The 22,770-nt window shown below is 39.5% G+C and overlaps 1 protein-coding gene across 2 annotated transcripts in view; it reads right to left on the bottom strand.

Annotated features, from left to right (window-relative positions):
- Nucleotides 1–22,770, bottom strand: part of ap4b1 (adaptor related protein complex 4 subunit beta 1) — a 101,144-nt gene that overhangs the window by 64,379 nt on the left and 13,995 nt on the right. The window contains exons 7-12 of one of the 2 annotated variants that reach the window (XM_057822940.1): nt 22,377–22,475; nt 18,668–18,779; nt 18,287–18,370; nt 18,090–18,193; nt 16,183–16,390; nt 15,804–16,109 (exon numbers count right to left, since the gene is read on the bottom strand). In XM_057822940.1, coding sequence (XP_057678923.1) covers nt 15,804–16,109; nt 16,183–16,390; nt 18,090–18,193; nt 18,287–18,370; nt 18,668–18,779; nt 22,377–22,475 — 913 coding nt within the window. The remainder of the gene's footprint in view (nt 1–15,803; nt 16,110–16,182; nt 16,391–18,089; nt 18,194–18,286; nt 18,371–18,667; nt 18,780–22,376; nt 22,476–22,770) is intronic. The other variant, XM_057822948.1, reaches the window with a different exon arrangement.

Raw genomic sequence — 22,770 nt, 5'->3', positions numbered from 1 at the left:
AAATGCCATTGGAAATGAATGGGAAGTTTGGACGTCCGTGGACGTCAATGGCATCACCCTCCATAAGCAGCAATGCAATCGGGGACATTTGGGGGACAGGTCCTATTGATATCTAGTCATTTTCTGTTGATTTGGGGAAAAAAAAAAAATTCCCATTGAAAATGAATGGGTAAAATTTTGGACGTCCATGGACGTCAATGGCAGCACCCCCCATAAGCGTCAATGGAATTGGGGACGTTTGGGATATACGTCCTATTGATATCTGGTCATTTTCTGTTGATTTGGAGAAATTTAGTTTTTTCCCCATTGAAAATGAATGGGAAAAATTTTGGACGTCCATGGAAGTCAATGGCGGCACCCTTCATAAGCGTCAATGGAATTGGGGAAGTTTGGGGGACACGTCCTATTGATATCTGGTCATTTTCTGTTGATTTGGGGAAATTTTGTTTTTTCCCCATTGAAAATGAATGGGAAAAATTTTGGACGTCCATGGAAGTCAATGGCGGCACCCTTCATAAGCTTCAATGGAATTGGGGAAGTTTGGGGGACACGTCCTATTGATATCTAGTCATTTTCTTTTGATTTTTGGAAAAAAAAAAATTCCAATTGAAAATGACTTTGATGCGGGAGGTCGCAGGATCGAACCTCTGTCAATACCAAGTTAGCTTTTGTCAATGCCTGTATCACATACATGATAACTTTATATACATATCACACAACGCTGCATTTAGCAGCTGGATAGCTCAGTGTTGATATCGCTGAATGCGTATACCTCAGAGTGGATTGGACGTCGCCGACGTCAAAAGAGCGGATGACGCCAACGTCCATCGAGAGGACGGCGCCGACGATCAACGAACGGATGGTGACGACGTCCAACAAGCAAACGGCGCCGATGTCAAAAGTTAGCGTGAGAGGCGGACGTCACCGACGTCAAAAGAGCAGATGATGCCGACATTCCACGTGGGACAGTGACAACATTCAACAAGCAAACGTCAAAAGTGCAGAATGCGATGTCCAACGCGCCGTCGTCCAAGACGTCAAAAGAGCAGATGACGCCGACGTCCCCGACGATCAACAGACGGATGGTGACGACGTCCAACGAGCAAACGGCGCTGACGTCAAAAGTTAGCGTGAGAGGCCGACGTCATCGACGTCAAAAGAGCAGATGACGCCGACATCCCATGTGGGACAGTGACAACGTTCAACAAGCAAAAGTCAAAAGTGCAGAATACGATGTCCAACGAGCGGACGTCACCGACGTCCAAGACCTCAAAAGAGCAGATGACGCCGACATCCATCGAGCGCACGGTGCCGACATCTCACGTGGAACAGTGACGACGTTCAACAAGCAAACGTGCAGAATGTGCCGTCTAACGAGCGGACGTCACCGACGTCCAAACTGCAGAATGCGCCGTCCAACGAGCGGACATCACCGACGTCCAAAGTGCTGACACTGCCGACGTCCATCAAGCGGACGGTGCCGACGTCCAACGTGGGACAATGACGACGTTCAACAAGCAAACGTCAAAAGTGCAGAATGTAGTCATTTTCTGTTGATTTGGGGAAAAAAAAAAAAAATCCCATTGAAAATGAATGGGAAAAATTTTGGACGTCCATGGACGTCAATGGCAGCACCCCCCATAAGCGTCAATGGAGTTGGGGACGTTTGGGGTATACGTCCTATTGATATCTGGTCATTTTCTGTTGATTTGGGGAAATGTAGTTTTTTCCCCATTGAAAATGAATGGGAAAAATTTTGGACGTCCATGGACGTCAATGGCAGCACCCCCTATAAGCGTCAATGGAGTTGGGGACGTTTGGGGGACACGTCCTATTGATATCTGGTCATTTTCTGTTGATTTGGGGAAATGTAGTTTTTTCCCCATTGAAAATGAATGGGAAAAATTTTGGACGTCCATGGCCGTCAATGGCATCGACATCCATATAGTCAATTGAATCCAAGAACATTGGCATCAATAGATTCGACATGCATGGCCGTCAATGGCAATGCAATGTAAAGTCCATTGGAAATCCTATTGAAAGTGAATGGGAACTTTTCCCATTAGAAATGAATGGGATAGTTTTTGGCAAATATCCGGGGAACCGTAAATTTTTTCCAAATTCTGTATACAACTTTTATGCCCCTCACCGTCCCGGAATTTTTGATGCCCAAATTATGTGATTTGGTCAAAAATTGTAGGACTAGATACATTTTGAAACTTTTTTTTTTGTCACGGAAAATTGCCGTTTACGGACGAACGGAAAAATTTTCGGGGCCATTTGTAAAGTTTCCTGTGTCACGCTAAAATTCCGGTCGTGCCGATACTTGAACGGTGCCGATCGGTCTAACGGTTCGGGCTGTGAAGCGCGCGTTTTTTTTTCCATTCAAAATGAATAGGAAAGTTTTTGGCAAATTTCCGGGGAACCGTAAATTTTTGCCAAATTCTGTATACAACTTTTATGCCCCTCACCATCCCGGAATTTTTGATACCCAAATTACGTGATTTAGTCAAAAATTGTAGGACTAGATACATTTTTAAAGTTTTTTTTTTTTTCGGAAAATTGCCGTTTACGGGCGAACGGAAAATTTTTCGGGGCCGTTTGAAAAATTCCCATCGTCGCGCGAAAATTCCGGTCGTGCCGATACTTGAACGGTACCGATCGGAGGTACGGTTCGGGCTGTGCGGCGCGCCGAAAAAAACGTCAACAATTATTGACCTATAATAATAATAAACTAGAAACTGCAATTTCGGGAGAAATTACACACCTTGGTCTTTCCTCTGTGGAGATACAGATCTTAGCCCCACTCAGGTCTATCAATAGAATGGACCATAATGCCAGTCAATGGCACTAAACAAAGTAAAAGCCATTAGAAAAGATTGGGAGAATTGGACGTCCATGTCCGTCAATGGCAGCACCCTCCATAAGCATCAATGTAAGTTTGAGGGACACGTCCGATTGATATCAGGTCATTTTTTGTTGATTTGGGGGAGAAAAAAAAAATTCCCATTGAAAATGAATGGGAAAAATTTTGGACGTCCATGGACGTCAATGGTATCAACTTACATAAGCGTCAATGGAATCCAAGTACTTTGGCATCAATAGAATGAACAAACATGAAGAAATGCCATTGGAAATGAATGGGAAGTTTGGACGTCCATGGACGTCAATGGCATCACCCTCCATAAGCGGCAATGCAATCGGGGACATTTGGGGGACACGTCCTAATGATATCTAGTCATTTTCTGTTGATTTGGGGAAAAAAAAAAAAATCCCATTGAAAATGAATGGGAAAAATTTTGGACGTCCATGGACGTCAATGGTATCAACTTACATAGGCGTCAATGGAATCCAAGTACATTGGCATCAATAGAATGAACAAACATGAAGAAATGCCATTGGAAATGAATGGGAAGTTTGGACGTCCATGGACGTCAATGGCATCACCCTCCATCAGCGGCAATGCAATCGGGGACATTTGGGGGACAAGTCCTAATGATATCTAGTCATTTTCTTTTGATTTGGGGAAAAAAAAAAATTTCCCATTGAAAATGAATGGGAAAAATTTTGGACGTCCATGGACGTCAATGGTATCAACTTACATAAGCGTCAATGGAATCCAAGTACATTGGCATCAATAGAATGAACAAACATGAAGAAATGCCATTGGAAATGAATGGGAAGTTTGGACGTCCATGAACGTCAATGGCATCACCCTCCATAAGCGTAAATGGAATTGGGGACGTTTGGGGTATACGTCCTATTAATATCTGGTCATTTTCTGTTGATTTGGGGAAATTTAGTTTTTTCCCCATTGAAAATGAATGGGAAAATTTTTGGACGTCCATGGACGTCAATGGCAGCACCCCCTATAAGCGTCAATGGAGTTAGGGACGTTTGGGGGAGACGTCCTATTGATAACTGGTCATTTCCTGATGATTTGGGGAAATTTAGTTTTTTCCCCATTGAAAATGAATGGGAAAAATTTTGGACGTCCATGGACGTCAATGGCAGCACCCACTATAAGCGTCAATGGAGTTGGGGACGTTTGGGGGACACGTCATATTGATATCTTGTCATTTTCTGTTGATTTGGGGAAATGTAGTTTTTTCCCCATTGAAAATGAATGGGAAAATTTTTGGACGTCCATGGCAGTCAATGGCAGCACCCCCTATAAGCGTCAATGGAGTTGGGGACGTTTGGGGGACACGTCCTATTGATATCTTGTCATTTTCTATTGATTTGGGGAAATGTAGTTTTTTCCCCATTGAAAATGAATGGGAAAAATTTTGGACGTCCATGGCCGTCAGTGGCATCGACATCCATATAGTCAATTGAACCCAAGGACATTGGCATCAATAGATTCGACATGCATGGCCGTCAATGGCATCAATGCAATGTAAATTCCATTGGAAATCCCATTGAAATGAATGGGAAATTTTCCCATTAGAAATGAATGGGATAGTTTTTGGCAAATATCCGGGGAAGCGTAAATTTTTTCCAAATTCTGTATACAACTTTTATGCCCCTCACCGTCCCGGAATTTTTGATACCCAAATTATGTGATTTGGTCAAAAATTGTAGGACTAGATACATTTTGAAAAAAAAAAAAAAATCTGGAAAATTGCCGTTCGCGGGAAAACGGAAAATTTTTCGGGGCCCTTTTTAAAAAAGCCATCGTCGCGCAAAAATTCCGGACGTTTCGATATCCGAACGGTGCCGATCGGTGCAGCGGTTCGGGCTGTGCGGCGCGCCGAAAAAACGCGGAGAATAAGATGAATAACTAGAAACTGCAATTTCGGGAGAAATTACACACCTTGGTCTTTCCTCTGTGGAGATACAAATCTTAGCCCCACTCAGGTCTATCAATAGAATGGACCATAATGCCAGTCAATGGCACGAAACAAAGTAAAAGCCATTAGAAATGAATGGGAGAATTGGACGTCCATGGACGTCAATGGCATCACCCTCCATAAGCAGCAATACAATCGGGGACATTTGGGGGACACGTCCTATTGATATTTAGTCATTTTCTGTTGATTTGGGAGAAGAAAAAAAAATTCCCATTGAAAATGAATGGGAAAAATTTTGGACGTCCATGGACGTCAATGGTTTCAACTTACATAAGCGTCAATGGAATCCAAGTACATTGGCATCAATAGAATGAACAAACATGAAGAAATGCCATTGGAAATTAATGGGAAGTTTGGACGTCCGTGGACGTCAATGGCATCACCCTCCATAAGCAGCAATGCAATCGGGGACATTTGGGGGACACGTCCTATTGATATCTAGTCATTTTCTGTTGATTTGGGGAAAAAAAAAAAATTCCCATTTAAAATGAATGGGAAAAATTTTGGACGTCCATGGACGTCAATGGTATCAACTTACATAAGCGTCAATGGAATCCAAGTACATTGGCATCAATAGAATGAACAAACATGAAGAAATGCCATTGGAAATGAATGGGAAGTTTGGACGTCCCTGGACGTCAATGGCATCACCCTCCATAAGCAGCAATGCAATCGGGGACGTTTGGGGTATACGTCCTATTGATATCTGGTCATTTTCTGTTGATTTGGAGAAATTGAGTTTTTTCCCCATTGAAAATGAATGGGAAAAATTTTGGACGTCCATGGACGTCAATGGTATCAACTTACATAAGCGTCAATGGAATCCAAGTACATTGGCATCAATAGAATGAACAAACATGAAGAAATGCCATTGGGATTTAATGGGAAGTTTGGAGGTCCATGAACGTCAATGGCATCACCCTCCATAAGCGGCAATGCAATCGGGGACATTTGGGGGACAAGTCCTAATGATATCTAGTCATTTTCTGTTGATTTGGGGGAAAAAAAAAAATTCCCATTGAAAATGAATGGGAAAAATTTTGGACGTCCATGGACGTCAATGGTATCAACTTACATAAGGGTCAATGGAATCCAAGTACATTGGCATCAATGGAATGAACAAACATGAAGAAATGCCATTGGAAATTAATGGGAAGTTTGGACGTCCGTGGACCTCAATGGCATCACCCTCCATAAGCAGCAATGCAATCGGGCACATTTGGGGGAAACGTCCTATTGATATCTAGTCATTTTCTGTTGATTTGGGGAAAAAAAAAAAATTCCCATTGAAAATGAATGGGAAAAATTTTGGACGTCCATGGACGTCAATGGTATCAACTTATATAAGCGTCAATGGAATCCAAGTACATTGGCATCAAAAGAATGAACAAACGTGAAGAAATGCCATTGGAAATGAATGGGAAGTTTGGACGTCCCTGGACGTCAATGGCATCACCCTCCATAAGCAGCAATGCAATCGGGGACATTTGGGGGACAGGTCCTATTGATATCTAGTCATTTTCTGTTGATTTGGGGAAGAAAAAAAAAATTCCCATTGAAAATGAATGGGTAAAATTTTGGACGTCCATGGACGTCAATGGCAGCACCCCCCATAAGCGTCAATGGAATTGGGGATGTTTGGGATATACGTCCTATTGATATCTGGTCATTTTCTGTTGATTTGGAGAAATTTAGTTTTTTCCCCATTGAAAATGAATGGGAAAAATTTTGGACGTCCATGTAAGTCAATGGCGGCACCCCTCATAAGCGTCAATGGAATTGGGGAAGTTTGGGGGACACGTCCTATTGATATCTGGTCATTTTCTGTTGATTTGGGGTAATTTTGTTTTTTCCCCATTGAAAATGAATGGGAAAAATTTTCGACGTCCATGGCAGTCAATGGCATCGACATCTATATAGTCAATTGAATCCAAGTACATTGGCATCAGTAGATTCGACATGCATGGCCGTCAATGGCATCAATGCAATGTAAATTCCATTGGAAATCCCATTGGAAGTGAATGGGACTTTTCCCATTCGAAATGAATGGGATAGTTTTTGGCAAATTTCCGAGGAAGCGTAATTTTTTTCCAAATTCTGTATACAACTTTTATGCCCCTCACCGTCCCGGAATTTTTGATGCCCAAATTATTTGATTTGGTCAAAAATTGTAGGACTAGATACATTTTGAAACTTTTTTTTTTTTCACGGAAAATTGCCGTTTACGGACGAACGGAAAAATTTTCGGGGCCATTTGTAAAGTTTCCTGTGTCACGCGAAAATTCCGGTCGTGCCGATACTTGAACGGTGCCGATCGGTCTAACGGTTCGGGCTGTGAAGCGCGCGTTTTTTTTCCATTCAAAATGAATAGGAAAGTTTTTGGCAAATTTCCGGGGAACCGTAAATTTTTGCCAAATTCTGTATACAACTTTTATGCCCCTCACCGTCCCGGAATTTTTGATGCCCAAATTATGTGATTTGGTAAAAAATTGTAGGACTAGATACATTTTGAAACTTTTTTTATTTTTCGGAAAATTGCCGTTTACGGGCGAACGGAAAATTTTTCGTGGCGGTTTGAAAAATTCCCATCGTCACGCGAAAAATCCGGTCGTGCCGATACTTCAACGGTGCCGATCGGTGCTACGGTTTGGGCTGTGCGTTGGCTCAAAAAAACGCGGAGAATTATTGAATAATAATAATAACTAGAAACTGCAATTTCGGGAGAAATTACACCTTGGTCTTTCCTCTGTGGAGATACAGATCTTAGCCCCACTCAGGTCTATCAATAGAATGGACCATAATGCCAGTCAATGGCACTAAACAAAGTAAAAGCCATTAGAAAAGATTGGGAGAATTGGACGTCCATGTCCGTCAATGGCAGCACCCTCCATAAGCATCAATGTAAGTTTGAGGGACACGTCCGATTGATATCAGGTCATTTTTTGTTGATTTGGGGGAGAAAAAAAAAATTCCCATTGAAAATGAATGGGAAAAATTTTGGACGTCCATGGACGTCAATGGTATCAACTTACATAAGCGTCAATGGAATCCAAGTACTTTGGCATCAATAGAATGAACAAACATGAAGAAATGCCATTGGAAATGAATGGGAAGTTTGGACGTCCATGGACGTCAATGGCATCACCCTCCATAAGCGGCAATGCAATCGGGGACATTTGGGGGACACGTCCTAATGATATCTAGTCATTTTCTGTTGATTTGGGGGAAAAAAAAAAAATCCCATTGAAAATGAATGGGAAAAATTTTGGACGTCCATGGACGTCAATGGTATCAACTTACATAGGCGTCAATGGAATCCAAGTACATTGGCATCAATAGAATGAACAAACATGAAGAAATGCCATTGGAAATGAATGGGAAGTTTGGACGTCCATGGACGTCAATGGCATCACCCTCCATCAGCGGCAATGCAATCGGGGACATTTGGGGGACAAGTCCTAATGATATCTAGTCATTTTCTTTTGATTTGGGGAAAAAAAAAAATTTCCCATTGAAAATGAATGGGAAAAATTTTGGACGTCCATGGACGTCAATGGTATCAACTTACATAAGCGTCAATGGAATCCAAGTACATTGGCATCAATAGAATGAACAAACATGAAGAAATGCCATTGGAAATGAATGGGAAGTTTGGACGTCCATGAACGTCAATGGCATCACCCTCCATAAGCGTCAATGGAGTTCGGAACGTTTGGGGGAGACGTACTATTAATATCTGGTCATTTTCTGTTGATTTGGGGAAATTTAGTTTTTTCCCCATTGAAAATGAATGGGAAAATTTTTGGACGTCCATGGACGTCAATGGCAGCACCCCCTATAAGCGTCAATGGAGTTAGGGACGTTTGGGGGAGACGTCCTATTGATAACTGGTCATTTCCTGATGATTTGGGGAAATTTAGTTTTTTCCCCATTGAAAATGAATGGGAAAAATTTTGGACGTCCATGGACGTCAATGGCAGCACCCACTATAAGCGTCAATGGAGTTGGGGACGTTTGGGGGACACGTCCTATTGATATCTTGTCATTTTCTGTTGATTTGGGGAAATGTAGTTTTTTCCCCATTGAAAATGAATGGGAAAATTTTTGGACGTCCATGGCAGTCAATGGCAGCACCCCCTATAAGCGTCAATGGAGTTGGGGACGTTTGGGGGACACGTCCTATTGATATCTTGTCATTTTCTATTGATTTGGGGAAATGTAGTTTTTTCCCCATTGAAAATGAATGGGAAAAATTTTGGACGTCCATGGCCGTCAGTGGCATCGACATCCATATAGTCAATTGAACCCAAGTACATTGGCATCAATAGATTCGACATGCATGGCCGTCAATGGCATCAATGCAATGTAAATTCCATTGGAAATCCCATTGAAATGAATGGGAAATTTTCCCATTAGAAATGAATGGGATAGTTTTTGGCAAATATCCGGGGAAGCGTAAATTTTTTCCAAATTCTGTATACAACTTTTATGCCCCTCACCGTCCCGGAATTTTTGATACCCAAATTATGTGATTTGGTCAAAAATTGTAGGACTAGATACATTTTGAAAAAAAAAAAAAAATCTGGAAAATTGCCGTTTGCGGGAAAACGGAAATTTTTTCGGGGCCCTTTTTAAAAAAGCCATCGTCGCGCAAAAATTCCGGACGTTTCGATATCCGAACGGTGCCGATCGGTGCAGCGGTTCGGGCTGTGCGGCGCGCCGAAAAAACGCGGAGAATAAGATGAATAATAATAATAATAAAAATAATAAAAACTAGAAACTGCAATTTCGGGAGAAATTACACACCTTGGTCTTTCCTCTGTGGAGATACAGATCTTAGCCCCACTCAGGTCTATCAATAGAATGGATGATAATGCCAGTCATTGGCACAAAACAAAAAGCCATTAGAAATGAACAGGAGAATTGGACGTCCATGGACGTCAATGGCGGCACCCTTCATAATTGTTCATGCAATCGGAGACATTTGGGGGACACGTCCTATTGATATCTAGTCATTTTCTGTTGATTTGTGGGAAAAAAAAAATTCCCATTGAAAATGAATGGGAAAAATTTTGGACGTCCATGGACGTCAATGGTATCAACTTACATAAGCGTCAATGGAATCCAAGTACATTGGCATCAATAGAATGAACAAACATGAAGAAATGCCATTGAAAATTAATGGGAAGTTTGGACGTCCATGGACGTCAATGGCATCACCCTCCATAAGCGGCAATGCAATCGGGGACATTTGGGGGACATGTCCTATTGATATCTAGTCATTTTCTGTTGATTTGGGGAAAAAAAAAAATTCCCATTGAAAATGAATGGGAAAAATTTTGGACGTCCATGGACGTCAATGGTATCAACTTACATAAGCGTCAATGGAATCCAAGTACATTGGCATCAATAGAATGAACAAACATGAAGAAATGCCATTGGAAATTAATGGGAAGTTTGGACGTCCGTGGACGTCAATGGCATCACCCTCCATAAGCAGCAATGCAATCGGGCACATTTGGGGGAAACGTCCTATTGATATCTAGTCATTTTCTGTTGATTTGGGGAAAAAAAAAAAATTCCCATTGAAAATGAATGGGAAAAATTTTGGACGTCCATGGACGTCAATGGTATCAACTTACATAAGCGTCAATGGAATCCAAGTACATTGGCATCAATAGAATGAACAAACATGAAGAAATGCCATTGGAAATGAATGGGAAGTTTGGACGTCCCTGGATTTCAATGGCATCACCCTCCATAAGCAGCAATGCAATCGGGGACATTTGGGGGACACGTCCTATTGATATCTAGTCATTTTCTGTTGATTTGGGGGAAGAAAAAAAAATTCCCATTGAAAATGAATGGGTAAAATTTTGGACGTCCATGGACGTCAATGGCAGCACCCCCCATAAGCGTCAATGGAATTGGGGACGTTTGGGATATACGTTCTATTGATATCTGGTCATTTTCTGTTGATTTGGAGAAATTTAGTTTTTTCCCCATTGAAAATGAATGGGAAAAATTTTGGACGTCCATGTAAGTCAATGGCGGCACTCTTCATAAGCGTCAATGGAATTGGGGAAGTTTGGGGGACACGTCCTATTGATATCTGGTCATTTTCTGTTGATTTGGGGTCATTTTGTTTTTTCCCCATTGAAAATGAATGGGAAAAATTTTGGACGTCCATGGCCGTCAATGGCATCGACATCCATATAGTCAATTGAATCCAAGTACATTGGCATCAGTAGATTCGACATGCATGGCCGTCAATGGCATCAATGCAATGTAAATTCCTTTGGAAATCCCATTGGAAGTGAATGGGACTTTTCCCATTCGAAATGAATGGGATAGTTTTTGGCAAATTTCCGAGGAAGCGTAATTTTTTTCCAAATTCTGTATACAACTTTTATGCCCCTCACCGTCCCGGAATTTTTGATGCCCAAATTATGTGATTTGGTCAAAAATTGTAGGACTAGATACATTTTGAAACTTTTTTTTTTTTCACGGAAAATTGCCGTTTACGGACGAACGTAAAAATTTTCGGGGCCATTTGTAAAGTTTCCTGTGTCACGCGAAAATTCCGGTCGTGCCGATACTTGAACGGTGCCGATCGGTCTAACGGTTCGGGCTGTGAAGCGCGCGTTTTTTTTCCATTCAAAATGAATAGGAAAGTTTTTGGCAAATTTCCGGGGAACCGTAAATTTTTGCTAAATTCTGTATACAACTTTTATGCCCCTCACCGTCCCGGAATTTTTGATGCCCAAATTATGTGATTTGGTCAAAAATTGTAGGACTAGATACATTTTGAAACTTTTTTTATTTTTCGGAAAATTGCCGTTTACGGGCGAACGGAAAATTTTTCGTGGCGGTTTGAAAAATTCCCATCGTCACGCGAAAAATCCGGTCGTGCCGATACTTCAACGGTGCCGATCGGTGCTACGGTTTGGGCTGTGCGTTGGCTCAAAAAAACGCGGAGAATTATTGAATAACTAGAAACTGCAATTTCGGGAGAAATTACACACCTTGGTCTTTCCTCTGTGGAGATACAGATCTTAGCCCCACTCAGGTCTATCAATAGAATGGACCATAATGCCAGTCAATGGCACTAAACAAAGTAAAAGCCATTAGAAAAGATTGGGAGAATTGGACGTCCATGAACGTCAATGGCATCACCCTCCATAAGCGTAAATGGAATTGGGGACGTTTGGGGTATACGTCCTATTAATATCTGTCATTTTCTGTTGATTTGGGGAAATTTAGTTTTTTCCCCATTGAAAATGAATGGGAAAATTTTTGGATGTCCATGGACGTCAATGGCAGCACCCCCTATAAGCATCAATGGAGTTCGGAACGTTTGGGGGAGACGTACTATTGATAACTGGTCATTTTCTGATGATTTGGGGAAATTTAGTTTTTTCCCCATTGAAAATGAATGGGAAAAATTTTGGACTTCCAGGGACGTCAATGGCAGCACCCCCCATAAGCGTCAAGGGAGTTGGGGACGTTTGGGGTATACGTCCTATTGATATCTGGTCATTTTCTGTTGATTTGGGGAAATTTAGTTTTTTCCCCATTGAAAATGAATGGGAAAATTTTTGGACGTCCATGGACGTCAATGGCAGCATCCCCTATAAGCGTCAATGGAGTTGGGGACGTTTGGGGGACACGCCCTATTGATATCTGGTCATTTTCTGTTGATTTGGGGAAATGTAGTTTTTTCCCCATTGAAAATGAATGGGAAAAATTTTGGACGTCCATGGCCGTCAATGGCATCGACATCCATATAGTCAATAGAATCCAAGTACATTGGCATCAGTAGATTCGACATGCATGGCCGTCAATGGCATCAATGCAATGTAAATTCCATAGAAATCCCATTGAAATGAATGGGAAATTTTCCCATTAGAAATGAATGGGATAGTTTTTGGCAAATTACCGGGGAACCGTAAATTTTTACCAAATTCTGTATACAACTTTTATGCCCCTCACCGTCCCGGAATTTTTGATACCCAAATTATGTGATTTGGTCAAAAATTGTAGGACTAGATACATTTTGAAAAAAAAAAAAAAATCTGGAAAATTGCCGTTTGCGGGAAAACGGAAAATTTTTCGGGGCCCTTTTTAAAAAAGCCATCGTCGCGCAAAAATTCCGGACGTTTCGATATCCGAACGGTGCCGATCGGTGCAGCGGTTCGGGCTGTGCGGCGCGCCGAAAAAACGCGGAGAATAAGATGAATAATAATAATAATAAAAAAAATAAGTACGATAAAGTTGCAGAACAGCATTACCTTGTTCTTTCCCTTGGAAAGACCAAGGTAATAATAATAAAGTTGTACAATAACATTACCTTGTTCTTTCCCTTGGAAAGACCAAGGTAATAAGTACGATAAAGTTGCACAACAACATAACCTTGTTCTTTCCCTTGGAAAGACCAAGGTAATAAAGTTGCACAACAACATAACCTTGTTCTTTCCTTCAGAAAGACCAAGGTAATAAAGTTGCACAACAACATAACCTTGTTCTTTCCTTCAGAAAGACCAAGGTAATGATCACAATGGGAGTATGTCAGACTCTCCATGTGAAACATTAAAACTGTTCAGAATCCGGGCACTTAGACTTCCATTCTCTGTGTCAAACAGCTGAACAGGACAGGTTTAAAAAAAAAAAAAAAAAAAAAAAAAGAAATGGCTAACTTACATAGCAAAAGTCCGCTAGTTTAAATGCTATAAAATACTAACTTTTTTACAATGCTCTTAACAAATGGTTCAGACTCATACCCCAACAAAAATAGGCTAAAAATACCTATAAACTAAATAACGGATGCATTAAAAAAAAAACAATAGCTCAAACAAGAACGTAGCTTATGCTGGTCTTAATAGGGAGCATCTGGATTCAGCCATTTGAAATGAGGCAGACTAGAAGGCAGTGTATTCACCCAAATCAATAAAACTAAATGCATACGCTTTCAAAATAAACCATTAAAACGCCACTTAAACGAATACTCGAAGCAGCAACATTTTATTTGAATCTTTTTTTTCCTAATCGAACACTCGAGTTAATCGATTAATCATTGCAGCACAAAAAGATACTTAAAAATGTTTTTTTTTTTTAAATCAATCAGTGCAGGTTAAAATATGCTAAGCAATTATATATTTCCATAGTTCCATAAAAAATGTTTGCCTCCTTCTCAAATGTTTGCTTTTTTGTTTTCCACAAAAAAAATATTTTTGCAAACCCAAAAATTGTTTTTGTGAGCACTTTTTTTTGCTACTCCACACATTGTTTTTGTGACCACAAACTTTTTTTACAAATACAAAAAAAATTCAAGCACAGTTTTGGGGCCGTGGGCGAACACGAACAGTCTCTGACATGATTTTGATCCCATAGCATTCAGCATTTTATCAACTTTACCTCTCATCATTTGGCAGTTTTTTGAAACCCCTGACAATTGAAAACGAAGCATAATTAGGTGCATCCTATATATAACTTTTTTGCGAGATATTGTGTGCCATGGTAATGTGTCAATGTCAGTGCCTTTTATTAGCAAAAAGGTGAAATGTCTGAATACACAAGACAAGATTTTGTAGTACTTATTGACATTCTCATAAGATTGAAAGGTCCACATTTTAGGGCTTATATTAGACTTAAACGTACTCTGAAATGGTGACCATGTCAAAAAACCTTTACCGGTATTTTACATGTAGAAAATGAATTTGGCACTCAAATCTGGCTGTGCTTTACCATTTCATAGTTATTCCACCCAAAACGATGCATAATGGAACGCCCACTTTTTCCTAAGCAATTCTGGGTGTGACATCACAACCAGAATTGATGATCCTTCCTAGTTATTTAGTGCAAGTTGACAAAATGAAAGAACGGTCACATGGCAGCAACCGCATAGTATGCTATCAATAGCATACTAACAGACTCCAAAAATCTGCAGCTCATTCTGGATGTGACATCTTCTGTTGGGAGATTTTTAGCAGGCGGAGCAAATGCAGCTAAGAGAGGAAGACTATCGCAATTAGATCGTCTTACATTATTAAGCTTTTCGGTTAGGGCTGCAGCTATTGAATATCTTGGTAATCGAGTATTCGACTGACAATTCTATCGATTAATCGAGTAAACGGATAAAACATTTCTTTTTTAGGTAGAGAGCAATTTTTAATATACATGAGAAAACAAGACATTTCATCTAATATTGAACAATTTTCAGTCAATCAATGGCTTTATTTTCGATGTAAATTGTTGAAACTTGGGCTGCAGCTATGGATAATTTTAGTAGTCAATTAATCGATGAACTAGTTAGTTCAAATAATCGAGTAATCGGATAAGGAACATGAAAAATTAAAATACCTGAGCTGAGCCTCAAACGGTATACAAAATTAAATAAGGATCTATGTACAACAAAAGAACAATGGCTAACTTGCATAGCAAAAGTCAGTTAGCTTAAATGCTATAAGACGCTATAGTTTTTTTTGTTTACAATGCTCCTAACAAATGGTTCAGACACATATTCCCACAAAAAAATGGCTAGATATACCAAAGATCTAAATTACGAATGCACTAGAAAAACATTAGCTCAAACAAAAACTTGGCTTATGTTGGTCTTAACATGGAGCAGCTGGATTCAGCCATGTGAAATGAGGCAGACTAGAGGGCAGTGTATCCACCCAAATCAATAAAACTAAATGCAAACCCTTTCGAAATAAACCACTACAACGCCACTTTAATTAAACGAATACTCGAAGCAGCAAAATTTAATTCAAATCTTTTTTTTAATCGAATACTCGAGTTAATCGATTAATCGTTGCAGTACTATTCTCGGTCACATTTTTGATGGATTTGTGTCAAAAACATGGTCAGCTATCATTTTAAAGTCACTTGTGGCATTTCATAGCACCTATAAATTGCAAAAAATATCGTCAGCTCTACTTTAAAACTCACCTTCAATGCTTTGAAGTTGACAGGCGTTCATAGCATCTGAGAGGTCAGAGTTGGGTTGATATGATGTGTGTTGAAAGCTACTGTTGACTAATTCGGTTTCTGATGTGATCTGGCAAAGAGGCGTCAGTGTGTTGAAGATGTGAGCCCACTGACTTACGGGCTCTGCAGGACGTCCAATAAGAACACCGAGGGAAGGGTCTGACCTCCGACCTTGGACCACCTTACGTGTCTCGTCAACCCCGCATTGCAAGAGGCGGTAGTAGAGAAGTGCCTGATCACGGACACACATGTCTGTCTCCTCTTCTGCTAAGCAAAGATTTCAAAATATCTGAAATGCTAAAATCTGTTCGCCTTGTATTGCACAAGCACGCAAACACACCTATGCCGTAATGCAGCAGCCTTCCAAGCATGTCCTGAGTTTCAGCAGGGCGGCACAAAAACAACCTCAATGTGGCGGTCAGTAGCTCCATTTTGACTGCGGAAGAGGTTTCACACCTCACTCCGTCAATGAACGCCTCCAGCGTGTAGGGTGCGCTGAAAACTTTATCGCCATATGTTCCCAGCAACCAGAGTAAGGCCTGCTTACCCTGGGAGGATGAAGAGAGGAAGCGGACGAATGTTTCTCATTTACATCACCTTTTGAAACAGAATAATGATATGCCCTACTCTCAAAGAGCAAGCTATCAAGTTAAATGTCAGGATCAACCTAAAATGGACAAATATTTTTTTGGGTCCCAATTTCTCAAAAAGTGAACAGCTTGACAACAGGGACTGTTTATTTAAACACAAATTCTAATTTAACCAGAAAATGTTTTGGTCCAATAACTCCAATTACATATCAAAAACCTTTTGTGACTTATGTGCTTTTAGGGCTGTCCCAAACGACTAATTTTCTCCCGATTAGTCAGATGACTATTTTTACGATTAGTCAACTAATCAATTAATTAAAAAATATTTTTTTTACTAATTTAGCAATTTTTTTTTTTTTTTACACTTATCAATTCACAAAAACATTTTGTAACACTTAAATTATTTATTAAAGTACAAATAAACACGTAAATATCAATAATAAATCACAAATAAAAAATGAGTTCAAATGCTGATAGAATTAACTAGTGCAAAAGAATGGAATGTAAACAGATTCAGAACACTGACTTCGCCTTTCCAACATGATTCAAAACAATTCTTAAAAAAAAACACCTAGCATTAATATTATAGTATAGTACTATGTATAATAGTATTATAATAATTATAATAATTATTCATTGCAATCAGATTTTTCATAAAGGGTGTCACTTTAAAGGTATTCTTAGTGTAGAATCTGAATTCTGAAGTATGTGGGATTAACTCCAGAAATCGTTATTTATATGACGAACATGACATGCTTTTATTTTGAAATGTTCACCGGAAGTACGTTCGCTAAACAGCTAACTTCAACTTGACACTCCGCAAAAAAAACACTTTTTGTCATTGCATGTAGTGTCAGTAATAGTTTTTTTTTTTTTTTTCCATTTGCAAATGCTGTTAACCAGCGATTTTTCTTGTTTGACATGTCATCTTTTAACCGCAAGTTTGCTTTCATGAGACGACTGCCAGGCTAAAGTAGGTATCCTTTTTTCCCCCCATTCACCTCAGTGTAGCAGTGCTAACGTTACAGTGTTTCATATAGATGTGTTTTCTTATTTTGTACGTCTAAACTTTAATTCTACAGTGTGTTGATAGGAGAAAGGAACTGGAGTCTCATATTCCATCAACACGCACGCACCAATGTATGCACACATGCACGCGCGCAGCGATAAGATAAAACGCAGCCGTGAAAATTACTGCCCTCATTTTTATTTGCCGTGCGATAAATGGACTCATTGCATATCGTGACAGGCTTAGCAACTTCAATAAAACATGTCGTTAGTTAGTTAGATGGACTTACAAACTGGGTGACGGCGCTTCAGGTGTTTATTCACAGCCGACGTGCAGCCAAGCTTGGCATTGACGAGACAGGACACATGAGTGTACCTTCCTTTGTTTCCTTGAAATAAGTCAATGTTTTAGACACTCTGGCGCGCTTTTTTGGCTTTGTGCCGCTTTTGCCGCTTGCATACAGAGCGTCCGACATTCTGAACTTTCCACGCATATATTTTTTTAACCCTTCATTAACCGTCGACGGGATGTTGTGCTCGTCGACGGATTTACGTCATCAATGACGTCGACTATGTCGACTAGTCGGTACAGCTCTAGTTCTTTTTGCTGCGTGGGATTGCGGTTGTATGGCGTATACACCCGCCTTACCTGACTATCGTGCAGTATTTCCTCGCACCCCTCCAGAGCATTACACACAGTGTCACTGCACTGTGGAGACACCCAGACTAGGTCCCGCATTGTCTGTACCACAGCTGCAGATTGGGAGGAGACCAGGGGTTGAGTAGAAAAACAATTGATTATGTAACAAGACATTCCTGCACAGTACATGAAAAAAATAATATTACCAGATGTGATGTTCTCTTGTTTAAGCCCGAGCAGTCCAGTGAGAATCACGAGACATCTGTCGCTGTAGCTCCGTCCAATACGACCTGCAATCACTCCAGATGTCAACTAAAAGTGCATGGTTGAGGATAATCACAGCGCATCCCACAATGGTTTAAGATATCGCGCATATTTTTGTAAAAAGAAAGAAGCTATCACTTGATGCTAGATCAAGTTGATATGTCGCATGATTACATCCCGTAACACAGAAAATCTAAATATGACTATAGTAAGATTATGACCCATGCAAAAACATGTTTGGTCGCAACAGGTGACTATGGATCAATTTGGTTCACGACAGCGAATGACTCATACCTAAACTTCATTGCAAAGTGGCTACTTACCAATAGCTGATATTGCAGCTTGGGCAGTGTCTGTGTTGACATCAGTGCAGTATTCTTTCAGTTCATCCAGTAACATTGCAACATTATCATCATTTACCAGCTCTACCAGCACCTACAACCAAATTGCAAGACGACTTGTTGATATTGTGATAAAACAGCACCTAACACATGTCTGCAAAAAGAAAGTTGTGTCTGCATATTCTGTATTTTTTAAGATTTTCTTTGCAAATTGAGGCATAGTCTCATAGAAGTTCAGAAAAGGTTACACAGTGAGCCTTCGTTTTTCGCGGTTAATGGGGACCAGAAGGCGCCGCGAAAAGTGAAAAACCGTCAAGTAGCGCCCCACCAAAAAAAAAGAAAGCAAAAAAAAATTTTTTTTTAGTTTGTGTATGTACTAGTGCTGTCAAATTAATCACGTTAACGGGCGGTAATTCATGTTTTAAATTAATCCCGTTAAAATATTTGAGCATTTAACGCATGAGCTGAATGACCCGCTCGTACATTGCCTCATACAGATTACAATGACGCCGTTTTTTGCACATTGAGAGCTACGAGGCAACAAGTGTTCATTGGACCGTGCCGTTTATTGGCATAAGCTTCGGCAACTCCTTCACAACAAACATAAGTATCATTTAGTGAAAGCACAACAAAAATAATACAGTGGTACCTCTACATACGATCACTTCGACACACGATCTTTTCGACATCCGACGTAAAATTTGAGCCGCCATTTGTTTCTACATCCGACGAGTTGCTCGAAATACGACGACATGACAGCACTGCAAACGAACGCACGGTGGATTTTCTTGTGTGAGAAATCAACACAGTTTTCAAAAAAAGTTGATACAGTTGGAGAAACAAGGAAAAAAGTGATGCTTACCTTTGAAATGAAGATGCAAGTTATAGAAAAATATGAGCTTGGGGTGCGTGTCCCTGAACTGGCTCAACAATACAGCTCCGTGGTCCTCTTCCGACCACCGTTCGCCACTATTTATAAGTTAAGGTGAAAATTATCATTGTGGTAACATTGCCAAGGAAATCGCCAGCTTCGTCACGTTTTTATCATTTATTTAAGAACTTATCCAACACAAAACGCCCATTGTCTTAAGCAGTTGACTGCTCTCAAGAAAACGAAAGTATTATCTCTACCGCACCGACCTATCTCACTTCGCGGTGCGTTCAGGGACAGTAAAAAGCCTGAACTGGCTCAACAATACAGCTCCGTGGTCCTCTTCCGACCACCGTTCGCCACTATTTATAAGTTAAGGTGAAAATTATCATTGTGGTAACATTGCCAAGGAAATCGCCAGCTTCGTCACGTTTTTATCATTAATTTAAGAACTTATCCAACACAAAATGCCCATTGTCTTAAGCAGTTGACTGCTCTCAAGAAAACGAAAGTATTATCTCTACCGCACCGACCTATCTCACTTCGCGGTGCGTTCAGGGACAGTAAAAAGTGTCCGCCATATTAGAATCCGATTCGTTACATTATTTACAGGAATAATTATTAATTATTCTTCTTATTATTATATTATTCTGAATTATTTATTTATAACTTATTTGTTTTTCTATGTTTAATTGCCATTTGTAACAGTGCCAGCAGTATTTATTAAGAATTTAGTATATGTTTTTAGGCTTTGGAACGAATTAATGGAATTATAATGTATTCCTATGGGAAAATCCTGCTCGACATACGACCATTTCGACTTACAAACAAGGTCCTGGAACGAATTAAATTCGTATGTAGAGGTACCACTGTATTCCTATTACTAAAAAAAAAAAAAATAATGTTCACAAAAACAATGCAAAGAGAACTGGCATTCCCAATCAAAATAGCTTTGCAAAATACACATAAAATTTACTCAGACATTGGTCAAACTCTGTTCAAACATTTCGTCTAGCTCAACAAATACACTAGATGGCAATATTTAGTCACAATATCCAAACTATCAAAGGTCTCGTACTTGTGAAGTCAACACTCAAATGAACGTAAGGTACAATGAACCCGGAAACTACGGCGTCAGTCGAGGGGCAAAACGCACTCGTTGGCTAGATCTCGAATTAATTTAAAACTTGCCATTGACACCTTGTGGTGTATTTCAATCACTACCTTACTTAGTTAAAGACACTGTGGAAGAACGGCAGGGAGTCCATGTGGCGCTCGGCGACGTCAATAATGGTATATTATTATTAAATATTAGTTTATTTTTAATTGAAATTTTTCCAAAATTTTATTAAAACGAAAACATTAAAAGGGGTTTTAATTAGGGCTGTCAAACGATTAAAATTTTTAATCAAGTTAATCACAGCTTAAAAATTAATAATTAATCGTAATTAATCGCAATTCAAACATTCTATAAAATATGCTATATTTTTCTGTAAATTATTGTTGGAATGGAAAGACAAGACGTATATATACATTCAACATACTGTACATAAGTACTGTATTTGTTTATTATAACAATAAATCAACAAGATGGTATTTACATTAACATTCTGTTAAAGCGATCCATGGATAGAAAGACTTGTAGTTCTTAAAAGATCAATTTTAGTACAAGTTATAGAAATTTTACATTAAAAACCCTCTTAATGTTTTCGTTTTAATAAAATTTGTAAAATTTTCAATCAAAAAATAAACTACTAGCTCGCCATTGTTGATGTCAATAATTACACAATGCTCCTGGCGCATAAAATCAGTCGCACCCAAGTGCCAGCAGAGGGAGACAAAAACACAAGTAACAAATGGACATGACACTCTGCTGTCATTTTAATCTGTTTGAGCGGGGCAATGTGCGTTAATTGCGTAAAATATTTTAACGTGATTAATGAAAAAAATTAATTACCGTCCGTTAACGCAATAATTTTGACAGCCCAGTTTTAATATAAAATTACTATAACTTGTACTCACATTTATCTTTTAAGAACTACAAGTCTTTCTATCCGTGGATCCCTTTAACAAAAAGAAGGTTAATAATGTTAATGCCATCTTGTAGATTTATTGTTATAATAAACAAATACAGTACTTATGTACAGTATGCTGAATGTACTGTATATATCCGTCTTGTGTCTTATCTTTCCATTCCAACAATAATTTACAGAAAAATATGGCATATTTTAGAGATGGTTTGAATTGCGATTAATTACGATTAATTTCTAAGCTGTTATTACCTCGATTAAAAAATGTAATCGTTTGACAGCCCTAATATTTTTTAATAAATGGTTTTTAAGCAATTCAAATGTAATAATTATGATACGTTTTAAACATGTTACTGTCCCACCAAATTATTTTTAAATTAGAATAATGGAGAAAATCACTTGTCTGTATTAAATGCTTCATTGAGTGAGTCCACTCAAATCCGCTCAAGCTCACTTACACACAATGGGTTGCCACAACAACTGTTGACGCATGTGGCGCTTTGAAGTTTCGGCTTCCAAGCATTTTTGGCTGGATCAAATCTTAACGTCTGTCAATCGTCGTTAACTTTAATAAGCAACTCCAGTGCACTGCCTGACCAAGAAGAGCAGCAGGAGGGAGAGTGAGACTACGTGATTGGATCGGGACAGCTCATCTGTATTTATTTATTTTTTAATTGAGGGGGAAAAAAAGCCCCGATGGACTGAGGGCGTCAAGTTTAAAGCGCGAAGTAGCGAGGGATCACTGTAGATATTTGGAGAAAGAAAAATAAACAAAAAGCAACAGGCTTACCTGCATCTTTCTCTGCTTGATATATGCTGGTTCAGCATAGCCACAGAAAAAACGTTTGTAGTGTGCCCCCATCAGGCCAGGGACAGAGCGCAAGAGCAACTGTATGGGGATGATAACATGCATCAGCGATGTGGAAAGAAAGACGTGGCGTAATTATATTTAACGTTCACTTTAACAAAAAGAAAAACCAAACACCATAACTACACTACTTTTCAGACTCACTAACCTTATTGAAACTGAGAGCTACTTCTTTGCATTTAACAGGGTTACAAATTCGACAAAAATTTCTTAGGCTGCTTCAGGTTCAACAGCAATACATGCCAACTGCAGGTTATGAACACTATGGCTTCAAATAAATATTTATGATTCAGTGAATGATTTAGTTAGCACGTCA

Source organism: Corythoichthys intestinalis, chromosome 2 (assembly GCF_030265065.1).
Source record: "Corythoichthys intestinalis isolate RoL2023-P3 chromosome 2, ASM3026506v1, whole genome shotgun sequence".
NCBI lineage: Eukaryota > Metazoa > Chordata > Actinopteri > Syngnathiformes > Syngnathidae > Corythoichthys > Corythoichthys intestinalis.
This window is presented reverse-complemented; position numbering and strand designations above follow the sequence as displayed.